General features: G+C 40.8%; 2 protein-coding genes across 4 annotated transcripts; one reads left to right on the top strand and one right to left on the bottom strand.

The window, feature by feature from the left end:
• Positions 1 to 2,080: 2,080 nt before the first annotated feature.
• LOC124284042 (gastrula zinc finger protein XlCGF7.1-like) lies at positions 2,081 to 5,567 on the bottom strand. Of its 3 annotated transcripts, none has more exons than XM_046720090.1 (2): positions 5,488 to 5,567; positions 2,081 to 4,552 (listed from the first exon to the last, which is right to left on the bottom strand). In XM_046720090.1, the coding sequence occupies exon 2, from the start codon at positions 4,282 to 4,284 to the stop codon at positions 3,343 to 3,345; it is 942 nt and encodes a 313-aa protein (XP_046576046.1). In that variant the 5' UTR covers positions 4,285 to 4,552; positions 5,488 to 5,567; the 3' UTR covers positions 2,081 to 3,342. The 3 variants fall into 3 exon arrangements, with proteins under 3 accessions (XP_046576046.1, XP_046576045.1, XP_046576047.1); XM_046720089.1 differs by having other exon boundaries at positions 5,384 to 5,560; XM_046720091.1 differs by having other exon boundaries at positions 5,402 to 5,560.
• Positions 5,568 to 8,254: 2,687 nt separating this feature from the next.
• LOC124284040 (cysteine-rich protein 2-binding protein-like) lies at positions 8,255 to 26,395 on the top strand. The gene is given in 19 exon segments (XM_046720088.1): positions 8,255 to 8,365; positions 9,364 to 9,459; positions 9,897 to 10,011; positions 11,812 to 11,943; positions 12,816 to 12,849; positions 12,851 to 12,968; positions 15,042 to 15,187; positions 15,676 to 16,156; positions 16,660 to 16,803; positions 17,376 to 17,604; positions 18,550 to 18,670; positions 18,843 to 18,935; positions 20,613 to 20,693; positions 21,160 to 21,272; positions 21,551 to 21,637; positions 22,996 to 23,114; positions 24,133 to 24,181; positions 24,326 to 24,458; positions 26,200 to 26,395. Coding segments are annotated over 18 exon segments (2,460 nt in total). The 5' UTR covers positions 8,255 to 8,365; positions 9,364 to 9,368; the 3' UTR covers positions 26,374 to 26,395.
• Positions 26,396 to 26,933: the final 538 nt, after the last annotated feature.

Below are 26,933 nucleotides of genomic sequence, written 5' to 3'. Positions count from 1 at the left end.
GCCACTGAAATGTGAACGTGTCACGTGACAACGCAGCACGGCCCTGTTCAATAAGGGTTGTTACCTCCCTTTGGTAAATTGTCTCGAAACTGCGAGTGCTTAAAGGCATGACGCTATGTTCCTGTTTAATACATTTTAAAATTTAAGTTTAATGTTCGATTGATTCTGGTTTTGTTTATTGTATCACTTTTATTTATTTTAAATAATTTATTTTATTATTATAATTTTTATTTTATTTTATTTTTTTATTATAACTTTTTAAATGGGGGTGGGGGTGTTCTTTTTTGAGTGTTTGGGGGTTTGCTTTTTATGTTTCTTTTGGTTTTTTCTGTATTATTTTTTTTTTTGTTGGGTGGTTGTTGGGTGGGTGGGGGTCTTTATTTTTGGGGGTGTGTTCTTGTATAGTTTCTGTTATTTTAAGGGTTGGAGGAAAGGGGGTTTTCATTGTTGCTCTTGCCCAAATATATATAATATAACCTGAGATATATATGCTGTATCATTTCTGACAATTTCACACATAATACCTGGAACTTGCCTTGAAGGCAAAGATGTCCATGTAGTTAACCTACTCCATACAGCAGAAAATGTACAGCCATCTCCACCCACATCCTACGAAGTCCTGCACATTCATGTCACATTGCATACTGTGGCTTCGTTGTTTAAAGTCACATTACATGTCTCTGGTCTCTACACAACTGAGTCAGGATCCAATAAAGAATTCGTAAGGTTACTAACCATCATAACTCTACACTTCACCACAGGCTTACCAATGGTGTAGCGCTAACAACACTTGTCCAGATCCATAAAGCATTTGTCAGGTTACTAACTATCGTAACTCTACACTTCACCATAGGCTTACCAATGGCGTAGCGCTAACAACACTTGTCCAGATCCACAAAGCATTTGTCAGGTTACTAACTATCGTAACTCTACACTTCACCATAGGCTTACCAATGGTGTAGCGCTAAGATCACTTGTCCAGATCCACAAAGCATTTGTCAGGTTACTAACTATCGTAACTCTACACTTCACCATAGGCTTACCAATGGTGTAGCGCTAACAACACTTGTCCAGATCCACAAAGCATTTGTCAGGTTACTAACTATCGTAACTCTACACTTCACCATAGGCTTACCAATGGTGTAGCGCTAAGATCACTTGTCCAGATCCACAAAGCATTTGTCAGGTTACTAACTATCGTAACTCTACACTTCACCACAGGCTTACCAATGGTGTAGCGCTAAGATCACTTGTCCAGATCCACAAAGCATTTGTCAGGTTACTAACTATCGTAACTCTACACTTCACCACTTAGGCTTACGAATGGTGTAGCACTATGAACGCTTTGTGGCTCGGGACCCTGGACCACACAGTCCAGTGATTGATATCATGAGCACTGATCACGACACCCGTGACAAGATGAGACTTACAACAAAACATAATAAATAAGAAAAAAGTAATTGAATATATTTATTATCCCTATTTATAATGTTCATGTGTAATAATGCACAAAACCGATCTTCATGAATACATATGAGACATACTTCATGCATTTTCAGATACCAAGTGCTACTGGGTATTCATTTTCCTGAAACTGCATTCTTGACATTTGATAGACTGAATCACTCAAACCTGAAAATCTGAAAACACATGTTTATCACCACTGTCATTATACAAAGTCATCAATAATTTTGTTTAGGACTCTGTGATATCTATGGAATGCCTGACGTGAGTCAATGGATGATGTCATCATACAATGGGTGATGTCATGGTTGGCAGGAAGTGGAAATAATAAAAAGTTTGTGCAAATAAATATTAATCATATTGATCAAATTTTATAATTCATTCATGCTGAATTTCTTTCGCTGTGTTTTTCATACCTTTGATTGTGATAAAAAGACAATCATTAGGGATATAAAAACATATTTCATATTTACAAAATATTTTGGAATCCAATCAGGTTGCAGCATACGCTGTAATACATTTGTAGTATCTTATAAAGATAGAGTAAACTGATGACAATGATGATGGTGGTCTGTAAATAATTGAGACTGGTCCAGACAATCCGGTGATCAACAGCATGAGCAGTGTGTCAACCAAGCCAGAGACCATCCGATCCCCGTTAGTCGCCTCTTACAACAAGCATGTATTGCTGCAATACATATACCTAAATGCAACAAAAGCCTCACACACTCTGTGAATGACCACACCTATCCAAGTTTGTGCCAAACAGTTGACTTACTTGACAAAACATGTCTCCTGACATTTTCAGTATTATTCACCATTAATACAAGACTTGTATGAACATGATTAGTGAAGCTGACAATGCTCACCTAAATTAGTGAGTGAGTATGGTTTTGCGCCGCTTTTAGCAATATTCCAGCAATACCATGGAGAGGGACACTGGAAATGGGCTTCACACATTGTACCCATGTGGGTAATCAAACCTGGGTCTTCAGCATGATGAGCAAACACCTTAACCAATAGGCTACAATACCGCCCCTACCATACCGACTCTGAAGAAGTCCCAGAGTGCCCCCACACCCACCTTGGACCTGTCCTTCAGCCTAGTTGTATCAAGACGTGTTACAGAATAACTGACAGTGCCAACCATCAACACCTTGCTACTGGTTCCAACCAAAGTCTTGTCCTGCAAGTCTCTGGCACTATTCTGTTAGCAAGGAGAATATGAGCCAACCATCATGCTCATCTCACTGCTCTCAGCCCGAATGAAAGGAATCCTCAAGATGAGAGGAAATCATCTTAATTTAAAGGGAGACTAAGCTCAGGTAAATTAGCAGTCCCAGCAATTTTGATTCAAGCCATTACAAACTGCCTCATCTGGTTTCTATTTCAAATTGTATTAAATTAAGTTATATTACAAGCTTACATTCACCCAATTAAACCGAAACAAAGTCTCTGGTTCACTTAACACACTAATGTTTTACATAGGCTAGACTTGGAACAACATGTCTATCTTAAAAATAATTGCAACTAGGTCTCATTACTCGGGTGAGTGTTGAAATGAGTCAATTTCCTGTGTTAATACATTCACTGGTCTGGTGTACAATCTAACATGAATTCATTCAAATGTTGTCAATTCGTCATGATTCATGGATTTAGTTAGGGTTCCAAACTGAGTGCCGGTGGCAGGCAAATTCAGAAAAAAATTTATTTTGTACAAACTTAGCAGTTTGTTAATATTCGGAGGCATGATTTCATTGACTGTTATTATTCCATCCTATGAAATGTTGATGAATTTTGTAAATGGACATCTATGGCAGTGTTGAAGTTAATCCACTAGGCAGGTTGCGATAAATTCCTGTCATTATTACCAATAACTTACTCTGCTACTGGTTTATGAGAAAACATGTGACCCTCAAGTTCCCCTGCCTTGAGAAAGTCAGCTTGACATATCCCACATTTGAACGGTTTCTCCTTTAGGTGAGTTCGTATATGTTTCTTCAGGTTACAATTGAGGGCAAAGGTCTTCTCACACATCTCGCACTGGTAAGGTCTCTCACCAGAGTGCACCCTGACATGTTTGTGAAGTGAACTGCTCACAGAGAAGCTCTTCTCACAGGTGTTACACTTAAAAGGACGTTCACCTGTGTGTACTCGCATATGTTTTTTCACATCACCCATGCGGGCAAAGGACTTCTCACAAAGGCTGCATTTATGAGGCTTGGTGCCAGTGTGGGTGCTCATATGCTGCTTAAGATTGTCGAACTGGGCAAACGTCCTATCACAGATGTCACATTGAAAAGGCTTATACCCCGTATGTGTGACCATATGTCTTTGTACATGGCAAGACTCAGAAAAGCTCTTCTCACAGATTACACACTTGTATGGTCGTTCTTTTGTGTGAGTCCTTACATGGCGCCTCAGTTCCACGGCATAGGGAAATGCTTTGTCACACAACTCACACTTAAAGGGCTTCTCCCCTGAATGGATTTTCTCATGACGTTTCAGATTACCAACCTTGGCAAAAGAGCTCCCACAGAGTTTGCATACATGTGGCCTCTGCCCTGTGTGGCTGTGCATGTGGTCTTGCAATGGACTAGCAGCACAAAACTCCATTTCACAGATTCCACACGTCCATGGCGTTTTTGCATGCATTTTGGGGTCACGTTTTTTAAGGTTTTTGTCTTTAGTAAAACCATTCCCACAAGGGAAACATTCAAGTATGTCTTTTGATGCTGAATTCTTTTTTACAGACTCTGCAGTCGTTCCTATGGTGACAAGTTCATTAACTTGTTCAGAGGTTGTTGTCAGGTATGTCATTTGGATTTCGAATAATATCAGTATACACTGACCTGCACTTGTACATAGACACTATTTAAGCATCAGAAAACAATTACGCTCTGCAGGGCCAGGGCCAATGTCAATATCTCCTTGAATCCGTATTATTTAGAACTAGTATTTCCCAATGTTCTTGAGTTCGGACAACTGGAATCCTTCTTGACTTGTCACTGGGTGGCGATTTGAACACATGGTGGGTCATGCATTCATCTGACATCAATTCTTCTCTGTAAGTCACATCTTCTTTAGGCTGCAAGTGAAGAGATATTTCCAATAATTACCATTTTAACACAACACAAAATGTTGATGTCAGTACAGAAGAGTTCCCACAATTACTTTGTAGTGAGAGAGTGAGTTTGGTTTTACGCCACTTTTAGCAATATTCCAGCAATATCACTGCGGGAGACACCAAAATGGGCTTCACAAAATGTAATCATGTGGGGAATCGAACCCAGGTCTTCTGCGTGATGAGCTAACGCTTTAACTAGTTTGTTTAACCACTAGGCTACCCAACAGTCCTAATTACTCTGAAAACATAAAATAAAAAATATAATGTTTAACACTGAAACCAGGTATGCCCTGAATGTTGTGTAAAACTTAGTCATTCTAGCTTGCAAAATAATATGACAATACTTGGCAAATTTCCTTGATGTGATTAAAATTCCAATTTGCAAGTAATATGGTGCGTCATTTGCATGACTATGATTATCATGAGCTATATAATTCATCAAGAACACTTAACATCACTCATTAATAACATAACAAAGACCGTAGGCCGGTAAGCTCATACTTACTTCTAACAGGCCGAGATGATACAATCATTTACACATGGAAGTACGACTGTGCAAACAGACATGGCCTAATTATCTCCCTTGAAAGTTGACTATTCATCTAGTGATCTAGCATTACATTTAAATCCGTGCAGTGCTTCCATCGTTTAGAGTTTACCAAGATTTTTGGAGCAGCACAAGCCTTGTTTCAAAACCTAGAAGGGTATGAAGGCACACAATGAAATGACTGAAACTATCCGACTACCAATCCAAGCCCAAGGCTCTTGTTTCGGCTCGAGCGACCGACATACCGCCAAATCGTACTTAACGTTCTACACCAAAGAATCGTCTCTTGCATTCCATTGTGGAGCCGTAGAACTATATTTCCAGTCAATTAGCTTATTTCCAAACTCACGTGGATCCATATGTTGCCGTAGCATCAACATGAGAAAATATTCGGCTTGTTTTGTTCTCGCTGATAACACCTGGTTCAATTGAAAATAGGGAATTGCAAACGAAATACAATTTGTGACTTGCAACCAGATGCAAGAATACACACACATCACAAAACGTACTGTCGTCGCATTTCTCATAACATTTCAAAGCATGAATCGTGGTATATTTACTGCGTGTAAGCTCAAGGTACGTATATACAATAACGGACACGTTATTAAAAAAATTAACCCCCTCGCCAAAATGATCATTTACGATGCAAAGAGAATCCCAAGATGATCCAAGATCAGGAAGACTTTTCACTTCAACAGATATGTATCGAATTGTAGGGGCTTTTGGCAAGTATCGTTTCATAGTTTCATTTCTGAAGTTTCATCATCACACCCATTGTTCCCATGTCTGTTATAGCACAGGAGTTCTCTCGCTCGGGGAAGTAATCTGATTGGACGTCGTCTACGTCTTACCTCCACGCCGTGGAAACGGGTTCAGAACGAAGTAATGATGACGAATGAGTCCAGGGTATTGATCAAAACAGAATGGAGGCATAACACCCTGGATAAACGAGAATGATACTGTCTAAATGTTTTAACCCATGAAGATACTCTTCAGCCCATGTTGTCGTAAGAGACAACTATAACGGGATCGGGAGGTCAGGCTCCCGGGTTGATTGACATAATATGTCATTGTATCGATCCCAATTTGCAAAATCAAACCATTAACATTACACTTTTCACGAGCATTTTGGCTATACATATGTCATAATCTTTTACATCGATTCCTGTTCCAGTTTAGTAACAAACATGCTCAATAGAGTGAGTGAGTTTAGTTTTACGCCGCTTTTAGCAATACTCCAGCAATATCGCGGAGGGGGACAACGAAAATGGGCTTCACACATTCTACCCATGTGGGGAATCGAACCCAGGTCTTCGGCGTGACGAGCGAACTCTTTAACCACTAGAATACAATACCGCCCCTCTCACCTAAATTAAGAAGATGTGAACAGACCTCCCTTCAAATAAATGAACCAAGATTTGGCATGCCTAAGGGATGCAACTCTGCATAGCATAGCAAAATACAGAGAACAGGATCGCCCAGTGGTCACTTAATTTAGACAAAAAGTCATGGCTAAGTAAAAAATAATTTGTCTACTCCACATGTTATTTTTCTGCTCAATTAGGCTACCTCACCGCTACCGCCCCTGCTCGGTAGGGACAGTGACCATCCGATCCACGCAGATCAGGGCTCCTGTAATGATGATACCCTCCTATACAAGGAAGTCGCCATTGTCCTTATATGGTATAAAGTTCATCGTTCCCTTTATACTATGTCGTGACGAATAAATCGACCACGCCCACGCGTTGTGGCTTCATTGCTCAACACAACGCTCCATTGTCTTTGACTGCTGTTAGCTGATATCTGCTCTGTGTAATACACGTGCAAAGAATCAATACTAGAATCTTTTTTATAGCCATGCGCCCACGCTATGGTTAGGAGTCGCATTTAAGAAACGTTGAATGTGCAATAGCATTGTGAGGGTTGTTGTATCTATGTAATATGTAATCTTTAGTTTGTTTGTTTGTTTGTTTGTTTGTTGTGTAGCGCCGCACTCAACGATGCAATGACGTGTCAACCAAGTCAGCGAGCCTGACAACCCGATCCCGTTAGTCGCCTCTTTCGATGTTATCTTAAGTGTTTATATACAACGAAGGCACGTCATCGTTTTAGCAATGACACTATCTCTTATAGCTACCAACAGTCCTACAGAGCATGAATTCTTGTGTGTACCATTTGGGGTGTTCCTAATCGTAATATTGTTGGAAACTTGCCAATAGTGACCTAAATCCACACTCACTCACTCACTCTATTAGTCGATATCATCCCCATCCTCGATAATCTCCAGGGTATACGTTACGATCACTCACCCTCGATAATCGTTTTGATCGGAAAGTATACCCTGAAGATTATCCAGGATATATCATCCCCAGCGTTCATGTTTTAGAGACTGTTCATAATTAATGGCTAGGGTGTGTGTGTGCGTGCGTGCGTGCGCGTGTGCGTGCTGATAATTTGTATGGAGAAGCATGTACAATGCGAATGAACACACCTCCTTCTCTAATCATATGTAGGGCTCAGACGGGTCCAAATTTTCTACCTGGGTACCCTAAACCCTATTACCACACCCTACCCGGATACCCGTTATTTTAATTCCTGACATCAAATTTATAAGAAATGGCAATATATTCTTCAGCTCGGAGGCTAAAACCTCAAGTTTTTCAATATATTACCCATGCCATTATACTCAAAAGAAGGGACTGTAAATTATGTCTAAATCTGAAAAGATAAAACAATCTTTTAATCATGAAAGAATAATATATTACATTCTTTAATCTGTTAGTCACATGATCATAACGTGTCAGGGTATTGAGACGGGTACCTGGGTCCAACTCATTACCCACCCGTCCCGGGTATCCGGGTTACCCGTCCGAGCCCTTATCATATGGACGGTTTCTTATAACTGATGAAAGTACATGTTTGCATATTAAAAAATACAATGTCTGGTGCTAACAATCGGTTGTTATACGCATTGATATAAGCAAATATAAATTTCATCCTAGACACTAAATTAGGGAATAGAAAAAGCGACCCGAAAAGGATTATCGGAAATATCATAGTTCGTAAAAGAAGTATTCCAACATTTCATAGAAGGGGGAGGTCACTCCAAATTACCACGTGTTTGTCTCAAAACATCAACATGCTTTGAAAAGCTTGACGGAAGCTCAGTGTTTGTGGCAATCGGATAGCAACTGTAACTTGGTGGCAAATTCAAATTTAGTAAAAAGGTATCACACATTAAAAATGTATTTCATTTTTTCATATACCATCGAAGAACAGACGTCATAAGTTCTGACTATATAAAAAGAAACAGGATCCGTCAGAAATTGGTTAGATATGGAACAAGAAGATATATCGGGTGGGGTACAACGCGGCACATCGGTTATGGACATTTGGGTTTGATTTACCCGTATAAATGAGATAATACAAGGTTGTAGTCAAGCATATTGTACATGCCATCCCACTCGGAAGCTGTCACCGTTTCAGACCATTGACGTTGGTCGAGTTTCTGTAGATTGCAACCATTCAATGACTAAGATCAATAAACGAATTAAAGTATTCAATTAACACGGGAAGTAAACAGATTGTCAAGTAATTAGAAATCCACACAGTGGCTTTCACTGTTAAAATATATCTGATCCGCAGATTTAATAGATAATGATATATTTATGCAAACTGCATGACTTCAACACCAACAGTGCATCAAGAAAATAGATGTTTGTTTACAAGTGTGGCAGTAACCAAATTAGTTAGAGCATCTTTAGAATTCTGCACAACATTCTGTTGTATGCGACATCTGTTAGGCAAATAAGAAATCAAAACAAATACAATTTAAAAAAAACATGATGAAAAAAAACTTATGCCAAACATTTTTTCAGGATAGTGGAATAAAATGAAAAACACCAAATGCATGGTTAAAGAAGTACTAGCGACATTTAGTATGTGTTTATAAAAAAATGAAAACATTGGTGATCTTATTCAATAAAATAGCAGGTTGCTCTTACAGATAACTGTGAATGGTTAATGTACTCTACTGTCCCCAAGTGTCCTTTTTGATAGTCTGACATCACAAAGCAATGTTTCACCTATATATCTTGCAAATATGCTTAACAGCATTTCTAAAATGTTTTCATTGATCCTATAGTTGCCACAACAACCTGCAGTCCAAACGTTCCCATAATGACTGATGCTGATTATTACCAGTAAAATACTTTTCTTGTTCAAGAGGAGATGGAGAAAGAGTGCTACTGCGAGAAGGTGGAGGTTGGGCGGAAGCCCTACATGCTCATATGTGGTGAATGTAAAAAACACTTCCATGCAGGTAGGTCTCATCACAATGTGCATCATGATGAAGTCGTCATCATCATCATCATCATCATCATCATCATCATCATCATCATCATCAGGATGTAGGAATATTTGTTATGAACAGGTCCTATAGCCTAATGGGGTTGTAAGAGAAAGAGGTGGCTAAATGGATCAAATCATCAGCCTCCGTGTCTTGCTGTCATTGTGATATTAGCCACCTCTCATCCTCATTCCAGATACCGCTGTAATATATAATACAAAAAGCAAACAAACTTGTCATCATAATTAATTGTACTTTATTGAAAGAGATATTACTGCAACTAAACACTGATATTGTATATCTACTTTTATTGTTTATCATAAAAATTAACATAGCAGCTCATTTTCATTTAACTCAAGGTACATACATCTTCCTTTTCCCATCAACGAAAGGATTATGACCTGTTTCAGCATGTTTGGAAACGGGCAAACTTTCACCACTAGATGGCGACATATTCTATCACTTCAAGTGCCGATGTTGCGGAGACGAGGGGAAGGAAGAATTTGAAAGGATGAAGATGCAGTGGTAGTAGATTGATGTAGTCCATATAGTAGAATGTGATATTACTTGAACATTACTAACAGCAGTGTAAAATCCAACTCACTCACTCGAGGACATGTGAAGATCCAGGGTAGACTAGGTTTTCAGCAACCCATGCTTGCCACAAAAGGCGACTAAGCTTGTCGTAAGAGCCGACTAACGGGATCGGGTGGTCAGGCCCACTGACTTGGTTGACACATGTCATCAGTTCCCAATTGCGCAGATCGATGCTCATGTTGTTGATCACTGGATTGTCTGGTCCCGATTATTTACAGACCGCCGCCATATAGCTGGAATATTACTGAGTGTGGCGTAAAACTAAACTCACTCACTCACTCACTCGAGCTATGTATGTGTTTTTTCAACCAGATGAATAAGTAGTGATGAAATTATAATTTGCTGATTGGAAACCAACTGTCTATTGGTGTTAAAAAAAATGTGATTACATGCTTCAATATAATCTAATATACTCGGTACTGAGATCAAGACTCTTTGCAGACACATCAGTGTCCCCCTTGTAATTTTGCACGATTTGTAATGATGAACACATAATAATGATATTCACAAGTGTGATATGTACTTGAAGAAAGTATTCCAGGAACACAGGATACGAAAGTGTGAACATTTAATCTGCTTCTTTTTACAATCAACAAATCAACAGACAATGATATATATGTATCCACACTGTCCTTCTTGCATGCTTTCAGAAAAAATAATTGATCCCATGTCACACAATTGAATCGCAATCTCTTACAATATATATTAGCATGCACAGCACAGAATGTAAAGAATTCAAAGACCATTGTGCATCATTAGAAACCTGGGCCCTTATTCTCGAAACGTTCGTAGCCCTAAGAATTCGTAACTTCGATCGTAGCCAATGTGTTAAGAATGGGCTTAAGAAGTTCGTAGGGCTACGGACGTTTCGAGAATAGCTAGCCAGAAGTTATATCTTGTGTAATGCAAATGGAGATAACTCCGTATTTGTTTATTGTGTAGACCACTAGAAAATATTGCCCCAAATTTAACTTGTCAGACTCAATCATGAAAATATTGTTTATTACATGCTCTATAAGGCCAAAAGAAAATATATGTCCGTTTCCTATTACATGCTTTTGAAAAATAGGGTAGGTGGGTCGGTTTTATCTCTTTTTTTTTAACTTTTTTTTTTTTTTTTAGTAGCACCAGGTGGGCACCTGAGGTCTACAAGAGTACCATATCATTTAGTGACAATGCTTTGTGATGAAACATTGAAAGATTTCTATATCAAATCATTATTTATGTTATTTATTTGTAGATTTGGTCAGTGGGGACCTATTATGCCAATTCAATGCAATCCATTTTAGCCATACGTACACTGAGAAACATGAAAATATCATACTCAATTTGGATGAAAATGATGAGTTGAAATGCACTCCAGTCATGATATTGACTTGGTTAAAAAAAGATTTATGGTCGGGGGGTTACGATAGGGTCGGTCGGGTTACTGGAAACGGACAATTTTGTTTGTTGGCCTAATACCTTCCTAATCATTAAATGCTTTTTTAATGGTGTGCTCAGTTATGGTATATGAGTGTTGAAGGCACAGTAGGGCAGTCTAGTAGGGAAAATGTTCACTAATTCGAAAGGCCTGTTTTCGATTTTCCTCATTGTGGGCATATTTAAATGTGTGAAGCCCAGTTCTTGCATCATCCACTGTGAAATTGAAAGAATATTGTTGAAAACAGTGCAATAACAGAGATATTTGCCCAGAAGGTGTTTGATGAAAGTAATATTTATTTGTAGGCTGCAAGTGGTCATGCTAACTCTCTATAATCTCCAGCTCAGTGGAAATGGTAAATGTGGGTATTTCCGCTGGAAGGAACATATATGTGCATTCATAGACAAGCACTGGTCCCTGTTGTTTGCCTCACACAGGTAAGAAGAAGATTGTTTTGGTTCTAATTTACAATTTTCCAACCTAACCAGAACTAATGTGTGCTCTGGACCACCTTAACCAGTAAACGAAAAGAATTAAAGGCTGACCTTTCTAAAAACAACAGATCACTCCCTGCATCATAGATTGAGGAAAAAACAGTTGGTTTCTGTTTTTTTCTGATTTTGTGAGATTTATTAATAAACGGCCCATTTAAAATTCTTTCAAAGGTCTAAAAAAAGTACAATGAAAGAAAATCTTTTTATCTCCCTCGTTTAGATTCTACGTTAGAATTAGTTTAATGCAAGCAATGCTTGTCAGAAGAGGTGGCAAAATGAATCAGGTCAGCCACAGTTATTTGGCTGATTGTGTCCTTAAAAATAAGAATTAGCACATATTGACCTACTTTTAGATCTCCATTTGTTAAAGGTAAACATTGTATCTCCAGGCTATGTATGCATGTATCAAGTTCCTTGATTCAGTTACCTGTATACCCATGAAGATTCAAGTTAGAATTGGTCTTCAGCTACCCATGCTTGTTATAAAAGGCGACCGCGGGGCGGTGGGGTAGCCTAGCGGTTAAAGCGTTGGCTCGTAATGCCGAAGACCCGGGTTCAAATCCCCACATGGGTACAATGTGTGAAGCCTATTTCTGGTGTCCCCCGCCGTGATGTTGCTGGAATATTGATAAAAGCGGCTTAAGTCCAAACTCAGTCAGTCAGTCAGTATAAAAGGCGACCACAGGATTTGGGTGGTCAGGCTGGCTGACTTGATTGACTGCTGCCATATAGCTGGAAAGTTGCTGGAATGTTGCTGAGTGCAGTGTCAAACAACAAACAACAGTTACCTGTAATGATGTCAACTCTCCTGACAGGAAGAAGACATCTCTGTGGCACGGGACGGTGGCCCGGCACTCTGTCCACAGGGTGCCCAGGCTACTTCACATCGGGGGCCAACGTCCTTGGGGAGGCTGGCTGGTGGAAACTGACAGACATGAAACCTCCCATGCTTAAAGTCGGTCAGTCATGTTTGATCTATAAGAGAGTCTTTGACATTTCTGTGGCTGTCCTTATCAATGGAACAATGCTAAAGTCTTGATCATTATGCTCTTGATTGGTCTTTATTGATAATATAACATAATAATACTTTATTGCCTTTTCAGGAAGATGTGTTACATCAACAGAGCTACTGAGATGTCAGAGAGAAACAAATACATAACATATTTACATAAATGAATACATGAATTTAAGTTTTCTCACATTTGTTTTAGGGACCATTCGTAATTTATGGCTAGGGGGTGATGATGATTTTAAGGGGAGGGGGGAGGTTGTCACCCATTTGGTTCTGGGGAGGTACATGATATCATAACATGGGGGGTCACTTACTTTGTACATGAATTTTAGGGGGGTCAGTCATATTGTACATGCTTCTCCATAAAAATCATCATCAACACACCCCCACACCCCCCCCCCAAGCCATAAATCATGAACAGTCCCTAAAAGATATATGGTACTTGGAATAAAGGATGTACAGGCTCTCTTAGTTTTCACAATTGGAACTTTGTAGCGACGGCCTGAAGGGAGGACTTTAGTTTCATCATGTTGAAAGAATAGTAATGCCCTTGACTTCATCTTTAATGCTTTTGCTTTTGCTTTTACTGTTCTCAATATGGTAATGCTCTAATTGTAGCATCATTGACCAGGGTGAACAGTCCAAGGTTGATGCTTATGTTGATGTAAACACATTTAGTGCTCTGTTAGATTTGTCTCCTTTGGTTTGAGCATGTTGAGAAGAAAAATTATTTTTATCCCCCGCAACGCGTTTTGCGGGGGGTGTTAAAATGGACTCCGTCCGTGCATGCGTCCGTGCGTGCGTCTTTTCCGGAGCAGAATTCTAAAACCGTACTTCACCAAACTTGGCACATACATGGATCTGGTAGTGTACTGGTGCCTTTTGGTAGTTTTGGAATTCTGAATAAAATATTTTTGGCGTTTCCATGGCAACAAGTTCGACTTAGACTGAAATTAGTGGTAGTGCCTTTTCCGGAGCAGAACTCTAAAACCGTTCAATGTTTCTTCACCAAACTTGGCACATACATAGATCTGGTGGTGTACTGGTGCCTTTTGTTAGTTTTGGATTTCTGAATAAAATATTTTTGGCGTTTCCATGGCAACAAGTTCGACTTAGACTGAAGTTGGTGGTTGTGCTCTTTTCCGGAGCTGAACTCTAAAACCGTTCACTATTTCTTCACCAAACTTGGCACATAGATTGGTCTGGTGGTGTACTGGTGCCTTTTGGTAGTTTTGGATTTCTGAATAAAATATTTTTGGCATTTCCATGGTAACCGGTTTGACTTAGACTGAAATTGGTGATAGTGCTCCTTTCTGGAGCAGAACTTTAAAAACCTTTCAATACTCTCCTTCCACTTTTCTATTTACACACCTAAATATTTGACATAATCATAACTCGTAGACATAATCATTAAGAGTATTTTGCCATTGCGGGGGATATTGATGACTTTGTCTTCTTGTTGACTTAGCCATGAGTTTTTGTCTGAATTAATTGACCAGTGAGGGATCCTGTTCTCTGAGCCACAGGATTTCACTATGCAGAGTTGCATCCCTAAGGCATGCATAATCTTGGTTCATGTATTTGAGAGGCGTTGGGGTAGCCTAGTGGTTAAAACGTTGGCTCGTCACACCGAAGGCCTGGGTTCGATTACCCACATGGGTACAATGTGTGAAGCACTTTTCTGGTGTCCCCCACCGTGATATTGCTGGAATATTGCTAAAAGCAGCGTAAAACCATACTCACTCACTCTCTCATTCATCTATTTGATTCCCCAGTTTCACTCTGATTATGTTCGAAGGTTTGCCAGTACCATATGTGTGTTTTCCAATGACCTGCATTATTTTGACTTCCCTCCAATATTTAACGGATCTTTTGTATTGCTGTTTTAAGTCATGTTAAGTCAAACTCACACGCTCTAAACTAATACTTTGAATAGTGGGTATGGTTAGGAAAAAGTCGCAACAAAGGACTTCATAGTTTTGGTGAATTCTTGACTAATGTTTGAACGATTTCTTATCTCCAGACACAGGTCTTCGTCCAGCTCGTAAGAAGCATGATCAGACGTCAACTATTGACCCTGCAGCAGTAATCAAGGTAGAGGGCCTGCGGTCAAGGCATGGCAAGTCCTCCATTCAGGCGGCCATGGAACTCAAGGTCAAGAGGTCAACCTTGACAGTAGGTTTACCTCGAATAAGAAATATGGGGGAGAAAGTTTTTTTCAGCTTTGTAGATGTTTCTTAGTATTTGATGACCAAGAAGATAAATTTCTCAGCCATATGGTTCCAAATCATACAATTGCAACAAGGAATTTCAGCATGTATATTGACCACAGTATTTTCCCATGAAACAGCAGTAATGTCATCATGTCCTCATGATTGAAGAAGTATCAAAATTAAAAAACAATTATGAGATCATGTGCTTCCGTGAAAACAATCAACATTGTGCTAAGTGGATTTTTTGAAGAAAAACAACCATAAGTTTACGTAAAAGAATTCACGTTGCTGCAAAATGCAAATTCTGTGTTTGGATCAATATCCACCAATGTTTTTCAAGTCATTGCAAATATGCTGTCAACTCACTCCATCCTTCTGACATGTCTGTTAAACTGTAATATTTTGCCATTGAAAAACCATAGATCTATGAAACCAACATTTTCCAAACAGGAAGCCAAAGAGATTCGTAAAGCCAAAGCCAGCTGCAAGACACCTGAGTCGACACCGCCCAATCCATCTTCATCAGGCTCATCCAGTTCTACCTCACATCAAGCATCTGTGTCACCAGCTGCTACACCTCCTCTCCCAGACGTGGAGACCTTCGGACTCTTCCAACATGACGATACTCAGAAGACTAAAATGTGTGACATAGTGAAAAACACAACAGCATCAGATGTAGGATTAAAACGATCCAAAAAGTCATCAGACTGTCATGTTAAGCAGGAATCTGCGGACACCAGTTACACAACTACTGAGAATGTTTCCATGGTTAATGTGAAAGAAGAACCTCCAGATTCTGAGAGCAGCATGGCGTCTGCTTCTTTCCAGTCCGCTTTCAGTTGGTCCATCAAGGCTGAGCCAGATGAGGACAGTCAGTTTTCTCGCTCCAGCAGTCACATGTGGTTCACAGATAAGGATACCAAGGCTCCAGGTTAATATACAGAGAGGGCTCAGTGTTAGTTAATCTGTATTTGCCAAGACTTTGGTATAGGGTTGATATTTCCAGCACTTGTGATGAATCCTCTTAATAATTTGCACAGTACTGTTTCCGTTTTTAGAAATAAATGCATCAAACTAATATCAGAAACCTGTTGAAATCGTACGTATACTGGGCAAAAATAGTTAGGGATATATGTAAATTTTGAAATTATGAATAATGATCTCTATATTCATTGACACATTGATAAAATATCAATCATAAAAATACCAATATCCCTAACTTAGTTTCTCCAGTATATATAGCATGCATAGTGCTACATTTTTTCCGTTGCCATGTGAACCTGAATAAAGCACCTGTTAGTACAGCAGCCACACATGCATATGTGTAGTATGTGCCACATGTGTGCGCACTCAGCTCTTTTGCTAAACAAATTTTGCTAGGTTCAACCTTGTTTCACTTCACATTTGATTTGATTTGATGTTCGATATTTTCAGACACTATGCCAGAGCTGTTTCTGAATGACGACTCTGACAGTGACTTTGAGATCGACCCAGGAACAATGTCCCCTCCGAGTGGGATGTGGTCGACCAGTTTTAGAGCCTCTCCGTCTGTACAAGATATCCTGTCTTCCATAGATGGTAAGTTATGTACAAGTGTTAGAGCCCCTCCCCCTGAACAAGATAACATGTCTTCCGTAGATGGTAAGTTATGTACAAGTGTTAGAGCCCCTCCCCCTGAACAAGATAACATGTCTTCCGTAGATGGTAAGTTATGTACAAGTGTTAGAGCCCCTCTCTCTGAACAAGATATCCTGTCTTCCATAGATGGTAAGTTATGTACAAGTGTTAGAGCCCCTCTCTCTGAACAAGATAACATGTCTTCCATAGATGGTAAGTTATGTACAAGTGTTAGAGCCCCTCTCCCTGAACAAGATAACATGTCTTCCATAGATGGTAAGTTATGTACAAGTGTTAGAGCCCCTCTCCCTGAACAAGATAACATGTCTTCCATAGATGGTATTGCTGGAATATTGCTAAAAGTAGGGTGGAAGCCCACTCACTCACTCACTCACCCAACACCCACTCACCCACCCACTCACTCACTCACTCACTCACCCACCCACCCACTCACTCACCCACTCACCCAACCTATCGCTCACTCATTCATCAGGAGCTTTTTTACTGGACGTGCTCAAATCTGATTATTTCAGACAATTCCCGACAGTCCGGAGACTCCACAGTCAACCAACCAGTATCCAAGCAAGCAGTTATCAGTATCAAATCGGAGTCTGAAACACCTGCCAAGTCTGATAATGAAGCTGAGCCAGAGGCAGAGGAGTCCGAGGCAGAGGAGTCTGACCAAGATGATTCTTCAGTTCACAAGAAGCGGAGACTGGACGGAGGCGAGGACGAGAAGCCTGAGGAACCTCCTCCGCCAAAGTAAGGATGGATGGGTTTACTGTTTGTGGGTCAATGTAGACTGGAAGCATTCTTGCATTCCTAGAGTATTTTAAAAATGAAAACACATTCCAGTTTATTCTTCCCGTGGAAACAATTGGAACAATGTTTCAGTTTAGTGTGTTTGCTTGTTAAAGGTTATTTGGTACATTTTTACATCGGGACTGCTCCAGTCTAGGAGAACAGGGAAGTGAGGGAGTTAGTTTGGTTTTATGCCGCTTTTAGCAGTATTCCAGTATATTGCAGCAATATCACATCAGGGAATCATGGGCTTCACACTTTGAACCCGTGTCTTTGGTGTGACGAGCGAACGCTTCAACCACTAGGCGACCCCGCGCCCCCTGACAGGGAAGTGAGTAGAGATTGTGTACTTCAGGGAGAAGTTTGGCTTGAGAGCTTTTAAGTCTTTTCAGTACATGGAGAGACAATTTGATTGATATAAGGGCGGTGGGGTAGCCTAGTGGTTAAGGTGTTCGCTCTTCACGCCAAAGACCCGGGTTCGATTCCCCACATGGGTCCAATGTGTGAAGCCCATTTCTGGTGTCCCCCGGCATGATGTTGCTGGAATATTGATAAAAGCGGCATAAAATTAAACTCACACACTGATTGATATAAGTCTTGAGTAGAACTTGAGTACATGGGATGACAGGTATTATAATTGTGACATTCAGAGTAGGCCTACAGAAGGTCTTGGGTAGTACTTTAGTATTTGGAGACCAAGGGGACACTTAATCGGCTTATCATACTTGAAACCCAGATATTGTCTAGTGCTATAATCAGTTTTCAGCAGTTCAGTCGACTTGTTCAATCACTTTTCTGGGTTAGTTTAAGCTAACCTGCTAGAACGATTATGAACAGCCTTTGTATCCTTACAGGAATAATGCATTGTGTACCATAAAATGATCTGTCCTACTTTCACCGGCACAGTTTCTCCCCGATGAGTCTGTATGATGAAATCCAGCTCCTGAAGAAACTAAACATGGTGGCAGAGAAGATGACATTGGAACCGCAACTGAACCGATTCCGCAGGAAACTGGTCATCAGACAGGTGCTGGAATCCTTCTCTTATATCCTTCTGATTCAACTTTTTAAGACTTGTGTATCAAATGTGGATCTTGGTATGCTCAGTTACCATGGTGACAGTAAAAAAATGAAAACAATGTTACAAGATGAGTAGGTTTATTTAACAATGACTACCATTGCTTCAACTTTTTCAACAGCTGAAGAGGGAGAGAGGCATGCCTGTATTTGACCTTGACCTTGAAATGAAGAAGATGATGCAGAAGGACTTCGGGCACATGCAGGACATGGATGTAAGTCTGGGAAGAACACTTGGCAGGAGAGTTTTGACCACCATCATCTGGTCACGATCCACACTCCGACATCATGTTACATGATCTACTGGTCATCTGACATGATCCAAATGCCACTACTATGTGACACAATCCACTTGCCACTATCATGACATATCCACACATCTTCATCTTAACTTGATACATCCACACGGCAGCACCATGTTACATTGTCCACTGGTAAACATCCTGTGACATGATCCACTTGTAACACCACCCTGTGATATGGTCCACTTGCCACACCACCCTGTGACATGATCCACTTGCCATGCCACCCTGTGACATGATCCACTTGCCACATTTACCTATGACATGATCCAGTTGCCACACCAACCTGAGACATGATCCACTTGCAACATTTACCTATGAGACATGATCCAGTTGGCACACCAACCTGAGACATGATCCACTTGCCACAATCACCCTGTGACATGGTCCACTTGCCACACCACCCTGTGACAAGATCAACTTGCCACCATCACCCTGTGACATGACCCACTTGCCACACCACCCTGTGACATGACCCACTTGCCACACCACCTTGTGACATGGTCCATTGCCACTTGCTTGTGACATGACCCATTGCCACCCAGTGACATGGTCCATTTGCCACACTACCCTGTGACATGATCAACTTGCCACCCACCCTGTGATAACATGACCCACTTGCCACACCACCTTGTGACATGGTCCACTTGCCACACTACCCTGTGACAAGATCAACTTGCCACACCACCCTGTGACATGACCCACTTGCCACACCACCCTGTGACATGGTCCACTTGCCACACCACCCTGTGACATGATCCACTTGCCACACCACCCTGTGACATGACCCACTTGCCACACCACCTTGTGACATGATCCACTTGCCACACCACCCTGTGACATGATCCACTTGCCACCATCACCCAGTGACATGGTCCACTTGCCACACCACCTTGTGACAAGATCAACTTGCCACCATCACCGTGTGACATGATCCACTTGCCACCATCACTCTGTGACATAATTCACTTGCCATGCCACCCTGTGACATGATCCACTTGCAACACCACCCTGTGGATCCACTTGCCACACCACCCTGTGACAAGATCAACTAGCCACACCACCCTGTGACATGATCCAATTGCCACACCACCCTGTGGATCCACTTGCCACACCACTCTGTGACAAGATCAACTTGCCACTACAATGTGACATGATCCACTTGCAACACCACCCTGTGACAAGATCAACTTGCCACACCACCCTTTGACATGATCCAATTGCCACACCACCCTGTGGATCCACTTGCCACACCTCCCTGTGACATGATCCACTTGCCATACCACCCTGTGACAAGATCAACTTGCCACTACAATGTGACATGATCCACACGCCTCCAAACATATCCAAACACCACATGATATGGATCAACACACCATGACAATATGACATGATTTTCTACCACATGATGTCGCATGTCAACACCTGCCAAGAAAATGTCTGCCCACCACATGACCATACAACCTATTTGATTTTGCCCAAACCTTTAAAACGAAGGAAAATTGAACAATTCAGAACATGCTTCCAGAGTGATGTTGTTGCCAATTTTTTAGATGTTTTTATGAATAACCCTTTTAGCGCATGTTGCAGGACGGATTTGATCAGAGATCACAAATGAGGTCACTGATGAGACCTAGGGGTGCTGATCTTCGCATTCTGGACAGGTTTCAGGTAATGACGCCACTCTTCATGGGTTTTGGTGTAGCCCAGTAGTTAAGTGTTTGCTTCCTCAATGTTTGAAGCCCATTCTTGGTGTCTGTGATGTTGGTGTAATATTGCTTGAAGTGGCTCAAAGCCGTACAGACTGGTACTTCACATCCAATCATTATAGTGGTTACTCTCTGCTTCGGGGCTGTGGGGTGGCCTAGTGGTTAACGTATTCGCTTGTCACACTGAAGACCCAGGTTCGATTCCCCACATGGGTTCAACATTTCTTGTGTCCCCTGCCGTGATATTCCTGGAATATTGCTATAAGTGGCGTAAACCTAAACTCACTCACTGCTCCCTGTGCTGGAAATGATGCAAATTGAAGCTAAGGAGTGAAGTGTTTTAGCGTACTCAGGGAAGAAATCTATATTTTGTAGTCCAACAACGCATTCACGTAAGGTTTTTTCACTGTGAGGTTTTATGTTCAAAGTGCAATCCAATGAGATCCAAGGCTTCATCACAGCAGTTCTCTTCATTCATGAACCGATTGGTAGGCACAGATGATGATCAGCTTCCTTGTATCACAAGCCCATACACAACAAGGTAACTTTATCATTTGTCATTCAAAAATCTGCATGTTCCTAACGATTGAAACGATTGAGCTCCAGTACCTCACAGTGTGTATTTTGGGCCTGTGAAGAGCATTGGTACAAGTGGGTTCACATGATGTGTTTACTCAGTAACTTGAAGTTTATTTGATGTTCACAAAAACTTTCAGTTTATGGGGTTCTGTGTTCATAATTAATGTTTGATGAGGAATAGATGTTGTCATGAATACAGGAATGGTTAATGTAAATATGTACCAATCACTGTGTTGCCAGAGTGCTGAAGCCCTTCATTCGTCGTGATCATGAAACCAAACCCCTCAAGATGAGGCTCCTGGAGGAGATTGTGGCATACCCACACAGGTGAGACATGTTATCTGTACACATGAGGCTTGTTACCTGCACAGGCGAGACATGCTACCCGCACAGGCAAGACTTGTTACCCACACAGGCAAGACTTGTTACCTGCACAGGCAAGACTTGTTACCCACACAGGGGAGACTTGTTACCCACACAGGGGAGACTTGTTACCCGCACAGGTAAGACATGTTACCCGCACAGGAAAGACATGTTACCTGCACAGTCAAGACATGTTACCTGCACAGGAGAGTCATGTTACCCGCACAACTAAGACATGTTACCTGCACAGGCAAGACATGTTACCCACACACGTGAAACATGTTACCTGCACAGGCGGGGCATGTTACCCACACAGGAGAGTCATGTTACCCGTTCAACTAAGACATGTTACCTGCACAGATGAGTCATGTTACCTGCACAGGTGAAACATGTTACTCGCACAACTAAGACATGTTACCCACACATGTGAAACATGTTACCTGCACAGGAGAGTCATGTTACCCGCACAACTAAGACATGTTACCTGCACAGGCAAGACATGTTACCCACACATGTGAAACATGTTACCTGCACAGGCGGGGCATGTTACCCACACAGGAGAGTCATGTTACCCGTACAACTAAGACATGTTACCTGCACAGACGAGTCATGTTACCTGCACAGGTGAAACATGTTACTCGCACAACTAAGACATGTTACCTGCACAGGTGAGACATCTTACTTGCACAACTAAGGACATGTTACCAGCACAGGTGAGACATGTTACTCGCACAACTAAGACATGTTACCTGCACAGGCAAGACATGTTACTCGCACAACTAAGACTTGTTACCTGCACAGGTGAGACATGTTACTCTCACAACTAAGACATGTTACCTGCACAGTCAAGACATGTTACTTGTACAACTAAGACATGTTATCTGCACAGGTGAGACATGTTACTCTCACAACTAAGACATGTTACCTGTACAGGCAAGACATGTTACTTGCACAACTAAGACATGTTATCTGCACAGGTGAGACATGTTACTCTCACAATTGAGACATGTTCCCTGCACAGGTGAAACATGTTACTTGCACAACTAAGACATGTTACCTGCACAGGTGAGACATGTTACTCGCCTAGGTGAGGCATGTTATTCACATAGGTGAGTGAGACCTGTTGCCAACTCCACTGAAACTTGTTACAACACAGCTGTCTACAATGTTACACATACTACCTTCTTAACATATGTATAGGTTAACAATGTTATGCACATTGCCTACTTAAGATATATACGAGTAAGATATATATATAAGTTATCTACAGTGTTTTGCGCACTTAACAGATTAGTTGCTTACACTGTCTACTTTTTCTTCAGTGCTGACTCGTCATGGCAACCACCTCCTTCTCCCCCTATTGATTACTGCTACGTGAGACCTCAACATATTCCATCCGTCAACATACTGTGCCGAGAGTTCTTCTGGCCAGGCATTGACTGTAAGTCTCAAAGAATAGTCTCACTTTAACACTACGTATTCCTCCCATAAATCAACCATTCAATAAACAAAATTCATGGTGTAACCATGTTGACATATTTTTCAATTTTCATCCAAACTTCTACTTAAATTGAGCCAGAGGCATATTTTTTAAATCATCTTCATCATGCACAAACTGATTAAGACATTTGTGTGAATCAGATGTAGTTGGGTATGATAAAAATTTGGTTGACTTAATGTGTGGTGTATTTTATGATGGAAAAGAAGAAAAGAAGAGTAAAAAGCAATTTCTTTCATCTGTAGGTACTTTCTACACAGTGATATTTCAGGGAGTGTTATTTGTGGTGGGGATCAAAATAATGTATTATGTGAAGCAGGATTCACACAAGTCTCACAAGGGTCACAGGGGACCCAGAGGGCACCCATAGGGGACCTACAGGTGGAGAGTGTCACTATTCTCTGCTCATAGTTCCAGAAACTTGTGGGTTCGAATGAAAGTGATAATGCTTGTAGCTTCATCAATACCATTCTTGTGTTTGTGGTACTCCTCTAGGATCTGGGGCGGTGGGGATAGCCTAGTAGACTCGCGCTCGTCACGCCGAAGACCCAGGTTCGATTCCCCACATGGGTACAATGTGTGAAGCCCATTTCTGGTGTCCCCCGCTGTGATATTGCTGGAATATTGCTAAAAGCAGCATAAAACCATACTCACTCACTCAGCTATGTATTTGATGTCCCAATTTCACCCTGATTATATTCCAAGGTTTATTGCACTTATGCAGCATGGGTGCTTGCGTGTGTTTCTAGAAAACCGGCCTAATGCCACTTTTGTAGTCTTAGCCTATTAAGATACCATGCCACACTGACTGACAAGTTCTGGTTTAATACTGGGGTCTCCCGTTGTGATATTGCTATAATATTGCTAAAAGCGGAGAAAAAACCAAACTCTCACTCTCTAAGATCTGCAACAATTGATATGCTGTGATAATTCACTCAGTCCACGTCTCTAACTGTTTCAGTGTCTGAGTGTCTCCAGTACCCAGATTTCAGCTGTGTAGTTCTGTACAGGTAAAGTTCCATGTTATCCTCGGTCAGAATTCTCAGTGCTAGAAACAATATTGATGTCTTAGTTCTCCATTCTCACCAACATAGGCATCTGATATCAGCAAAGTCCATTCTGGCAGCACCCACCTGCACTCCTTTTCCTTTCAGGAAAGTGATCATAGGCTTTGCTTTCATGGTTCCGGATGTGAAGTACAATGAGGCATACATTTCCTTCATCTTTGTCCATCCGGAGTGGCGGGGAGCTGGCATAGCGAGCTTCATGCTCTACCATCTCATTCAGGTGTGTACACTTTCACTTTTTTAAATGTAATTTTTTAAAGGTCACATGCAACCAAAAAATCAAACATAATTAAAACACAATTATCACTTCTTCATGACATATAATATGCATTGTTGATTATGAAAAAACAAATAAACAATATTATAAGCGTATAATCGCAAATCAAAAGTGCAATATTTTGTACTTGGGTTTACCTCCCTCGAAACGAAGCAGCCGGGATACCGAACCCAGTCAGAGCGGGTGGGTGTGCACTCAAGTGTAACGGCTGGTTCATTAGCAGATGCTGCCTTCACGGCTCATTGTGTGTGTATATATAGAAAGTTGGGTTTTGTAGTTACATGCTCATTTTTTGTGTATAACATTTTGCAATCAACAGACATCATAACATGTCATGTGTTCAAGTATCACACCTGCCTGTCTGTGTAATTACATAATGTGACAGAGACCGAACTCGGGCCATAAATCAATGCGTTTTGTTTATGGTGTATAGCCTGATTGGTGTTAAGTTCAAATTGCATGTGGTCAGTGATCGCAGTTGTGTATTGAATATTGTCATTAGCAGACAGGCAGGCAGACACACTGGTGTCAATAAAACAAGACATTGAGTTTTGTCTGTGACAGGGACATATCTATATCACAGTTAGAAATCGTGTCAACTCTAAATAATGCTTTTAAGTATCGAACTGAGAAAGTGACACGGTAAGAAGAACGTGTGGTGAAATAGACAAATGAAATTATATAAACAGTTTATTTACTGTCATAACATACAAAAGCTCAAGCTTCTGTGAGATATCAACAAAACATTAGGAAACTAGCTCACACCAAAGCCTTCACAGAGTATTCACCAGACAGCCCGCTTCCAAGTTGCGCGAACCTATTTCACTGCGCACGTGCTATGAGCGCAGCCAGCTGTTGAAACCCGTATTCCCCAGAAAAGTCTGGGGAAAATTAGTGAATCGTTTGAACTCTGATTTCGCGCGGGTTTTTTCATCGCGTTATTTTTCAACTTTATAAGTTGAATTTGCATTTTTGACGCTTTGTTTCGGTAAGTCCATACCGAAAGGTATCAGAATCTGCAAAGTTGTGTTTTACGTTGCATGTGACCTTTAAGTAAAATTGATATTTTATACTTATCCTGACTCATGATCTTTTGCTTATCTCCCTTTCCCTTTCGAATGGTAGTGGAACACTTGAATCCCTTGAAGTTCCCGAAGCGGACGTATAAATACTCACCCACGAGTTACCTCCCTTGCCCTTTCCCGCAATGATTATAGGGTTCAGTCTAAGCTTGTCAGGTAGTAATGGGGATTTAGGGTTAGAGTTGGTCCCTTACAACCTATGGGCAACTGATCAGGTGTTTCAGGCTCGGTGGCCTTGTTGATAACATTTCATCAAACCATGTCATTAAGTATTTGTATTTGATGACATTTTAAACTCAGTAACATGTACAGGTGAACAACATTGCCATTGCACTACTAGTATTTCCATTTTATATTTTTAAGATTTGTGTTATGTCAAAGAGAACTCGTGATTTTCAAATCACTCCTCAGACCCATTATCTGTTTTTGGTTTAGGTTTCCATACATTCTGCAGGTAGTGTTAGTAAGGTGTACAGTTATTTTCACTTAGCAGATAATACAAGATAATAGATAACATTTAGGAAGTATTGACTCAATAGGATAGCGTGTCTATATTAAGAATCAATAGAGAATTAGTGAATTCCATGTTGTTGATGTTGTAGACGTGTATGGGGAAGGATGTCACCCTCCATGTGTCGGCCACAAACACGGCCATGATGCTGTACCAGAAGTTTGGCTTCAAGACAGAAGAGTTCATCCTCGACTTCTACGACAAATACTATCCCATTGACAGTCGGGAATGTAAACATGCTTTCTTCCTCCGACTGAGGAGATGAATAAATTTCATATTTCATGCAACTTCTGTGGTTGTTCTGTAGATGCAGGATATTGGTGCAGTGTGAATTACAACAGCAGTTTGCTGACCACCCATTTCATTTGGATGCCTCTTAAATCCAGTATAAGTTTGCTTAAGATCAATTAATACCCGGATTCTCCAAGGGGAAGGGGAACAGTGACTTTTTTTTAGTGAGGGTTGATCATGGTTTAAGCCACGTTTTAGCAATAAGACAACGGTCGACAGGGCATGCCACATTGTGCAAGAGAGAAATCATACTTGGGTTTTCACATGACTCACGAACTCTCTGTACACTATTTATACTCTACCTCGATTTGGGTCAACAATAATCTACAGCCAGAGATTTGGTCATATATCCAATCCATATACATATGTTTAACCAGCTGGCATCTATAAATGATCTATGATGGCCTAAAGTAACATGATGCTCACTTTGTAGTATTGTATAAATGTGTCTTCATCTAGTTGAACCAGACACTTAAATTCTTGCTTCCCTGAATATGTTGATTCTTGCCCAGCAGAAATGTTTGTCACTATACA

This window comes from Haliotis rubra, unplaced genomic scaffold, assembly GCF_003918875.1.
Source record: "Haliotis rubra isolate DU_JTF1 unplaced genomic scaffold, ASM391887v1 Scf328, whole genome shotgun sequence".
NCBI classification, from domain to species: Eukaryota; Metazoa; Mollusca; class Gastropoda; order Lepetellida; family Haliotidae; genus Haliotis; species Haliotis rubra.
Note: the sequence above shows the minus strand (reverse complement) of the source record. Positions and strands in the feature narration are given on the sequence as shown.

Bases quoted from the DNA above. Each gene is read 5' to 3' on its own strand.
- LOC124284042 (XM_046720090.1), bottom strand. From the start codon at position 4,284: ATGACATACCTGACAACAACCTCTGAACAAGTTAATGAACTTGTCACC.